We start from the raw sequence: 1860 nt of genomic DNA, 5'->3' as shown, positions 1-1860 counted from the left end.
AGATAACTGACATGTAAGTACAAAAAAAAAAAAAAACTTACTCTGATATACAAGGCAGTAAGTTATTAAATGAGACCATATTTTTGTGGAAGTCGACACGTTTATTCAAATTACACAATTAAAAACTTTTCCAAGTTTTTCAAGTCTATATTTAGCATGTCAGCAGAATCTTAGTACTACAGTCATTCTATATAAAAATATTTTAAAATGTACATGTTAAATTCAAAACAGCAAAACTAATGTTACACCACAAAGATAACACAGAAGTATAGGGCTAACATGATGCTCTAGTAGTATGTCTCTCTTTCCACCCAACCTGCAAAGAGAGAAAAACTTATTTTTACTTTTACAGTTGAAAAATATAAAATGATGTACTCATACAGTACTTAGACATACATTTGCATACTATTCATTTAAATCCTACAATACAGTACAATTGGTTAAAACAAGGTTGCAATTTCCTGATTACCTCCGGGGTTCCGTCTAAGGATGAGCTTTCTGATTTCATCATAAATAAAGATGAGAAGAGAGTACGGGAAGGCACAGAACCACCAATTGAGCCTGTAGATAGAGCACAGAATATAAACCAAAGAAGCAGCCAAGAACAAACTGCATATTTATTTTATACAAATACATTTTAGCCTACTTGAGTGGGTACATTCTGAGAGCCACATCCATGCCAGGGCAATAAGACAAGAAAGCCGCCAGTGCTGTTTCCTCAAACAATCCAAAGATCAAGATTTTGTTCCTTGTAGGACAAAAATGCAGTAAACAGACCATGAATAAAAGAAAATCTCCTCAAGAACATGGTTTACGCTTATTCAGAGCTCATTTGTTCTCCCAGACTCACTTCATTCCCTGCTGGAAGACAGAATTACGCCTGGTCTTGCAGATAATCAGATCGGCCCACTGCACGATCACAATGCTGGCGAAGAATGCTGTGTGGCAAGTGAACTCCACAATCTTTCTCTGTTCATATGTCTGAAAAAAACATAACATTGTTTTGGTACAATAATTTCATAGTATCACTTATGGAGACTTCATTAAAATTAGGGTTTTGAAGTTTTTAGTAGATGCCTGTTAGCTTTGAGGCAAATCTAAATGCTAATGCACACCTAAATTGACTAACTGTTGACTACATTCAGTTTTAGCTGATATACACTACTGGTCAAAAGTCAGTAAGATTGTTTTTAAAGAAATTAATACATATATTCAGCAAGAATTCATTAAATTGATCAAAAGTGACAGTGAAGACTAGGGCTGCCCCCTAATAGTCGACTAATCGTTAGTTGACCAGAAGAGGCTTGGTCGACCAAAATGTTATTAGTCGCTTAAGTCGCGGGGAAAAAATAAAATAAAATCCACAGGCGAAGTCACGCAGTTTGTGACGGACAGATTGTTAACGGCTGGTCTATGTGGTAATACAGTACATCCGACAGGACATCCACACGCTCACCTATCATTCATCGACCTCAAATATGGCTTATCATCTGAAATATGTAAGTATTAGCAACTTTACATGGCCGCTCAATCTAATGTTAACCAAGAGAGATGTGCGCTATTCAGTGTCTGTGCGGAGTGTGGAAACCGAACAGTGGCGCGCTCACTGCAGGACAGATGGAGGCGCCGGTCATTTTTGCTCATACAGATAAGAGTAATACATCTTTCAAATCTGTAAAGACTCTAAGTTTATTTGTGTGCACTCACAATAAAAACAAATCGCGCTTTTGTGAAATAAAGAAAGCAAACAGGATGCGCTTTCTGCCGTCTCGTTCTCTGTGAACTTGGAGGCGAAACTCTGTGTAGCTATATCTTTACCTTACGGACATGAAAAATATATCTATAGAGAGTGAAATGTCT

The 1860-nt window shown here is 37.0% G+C and overlaps 1 protein-coding gene across 1 annotated transcript in view; it reads right to left on the bottom strand.

Moving 5' to 3' along the window:
* Positions 1–86: 86 nt before the first annotated feature.
* The window catches only part of atp1a1b (ATPase Na+/K+ transporting subunit alpha 1b), a 16939-nt gene continuing 15165 nt past the window's right edge, over positions 87–1860 (bottom strand). The window contains exons 19-22 of the mRNA XM_016444731.1: positions 851–981; positions 647–748; positions 470–561; positions 87–316 (exon numbers count right to left, since the gene is read on the bottom strand). Coding sequence (XP_016300217.1) covers positions 288–316; positions 470–561; positions 647–748; positions 851–981 — 354 coding nt within the window. The 3' untranslated portion in view covers positions 87–287. The remainder of the gene's footprint in view (positions 317–469; positions 562–646; positions 749–850; positions 982–1860) is intronic.

This window comes from Sinocyclocheilus anshuiensis, unplaced genomic scaffold (assembly GCF_001515605.1).
Source record: "Sinocyclocheilus anshuiensis isolate Anshui unplaced genomic scaffold, SAMN03320099.WGS_v1.1 scaffold1979, whole genome shotgun sequence".
Classification (NCBI taxonomy): Eukaryota; Metazoa; Chordata; class Actinopteri; order Cypriniformes; family Cyprinidae; genus Sinocyclocheilus; species Sinocyclocheilus anshuiensis.
The sequence above is the reverse complement of the archived record's forward strand: the minus strand, read 5'-3'. Positions and strand labels throughout refer to the sequence as shown.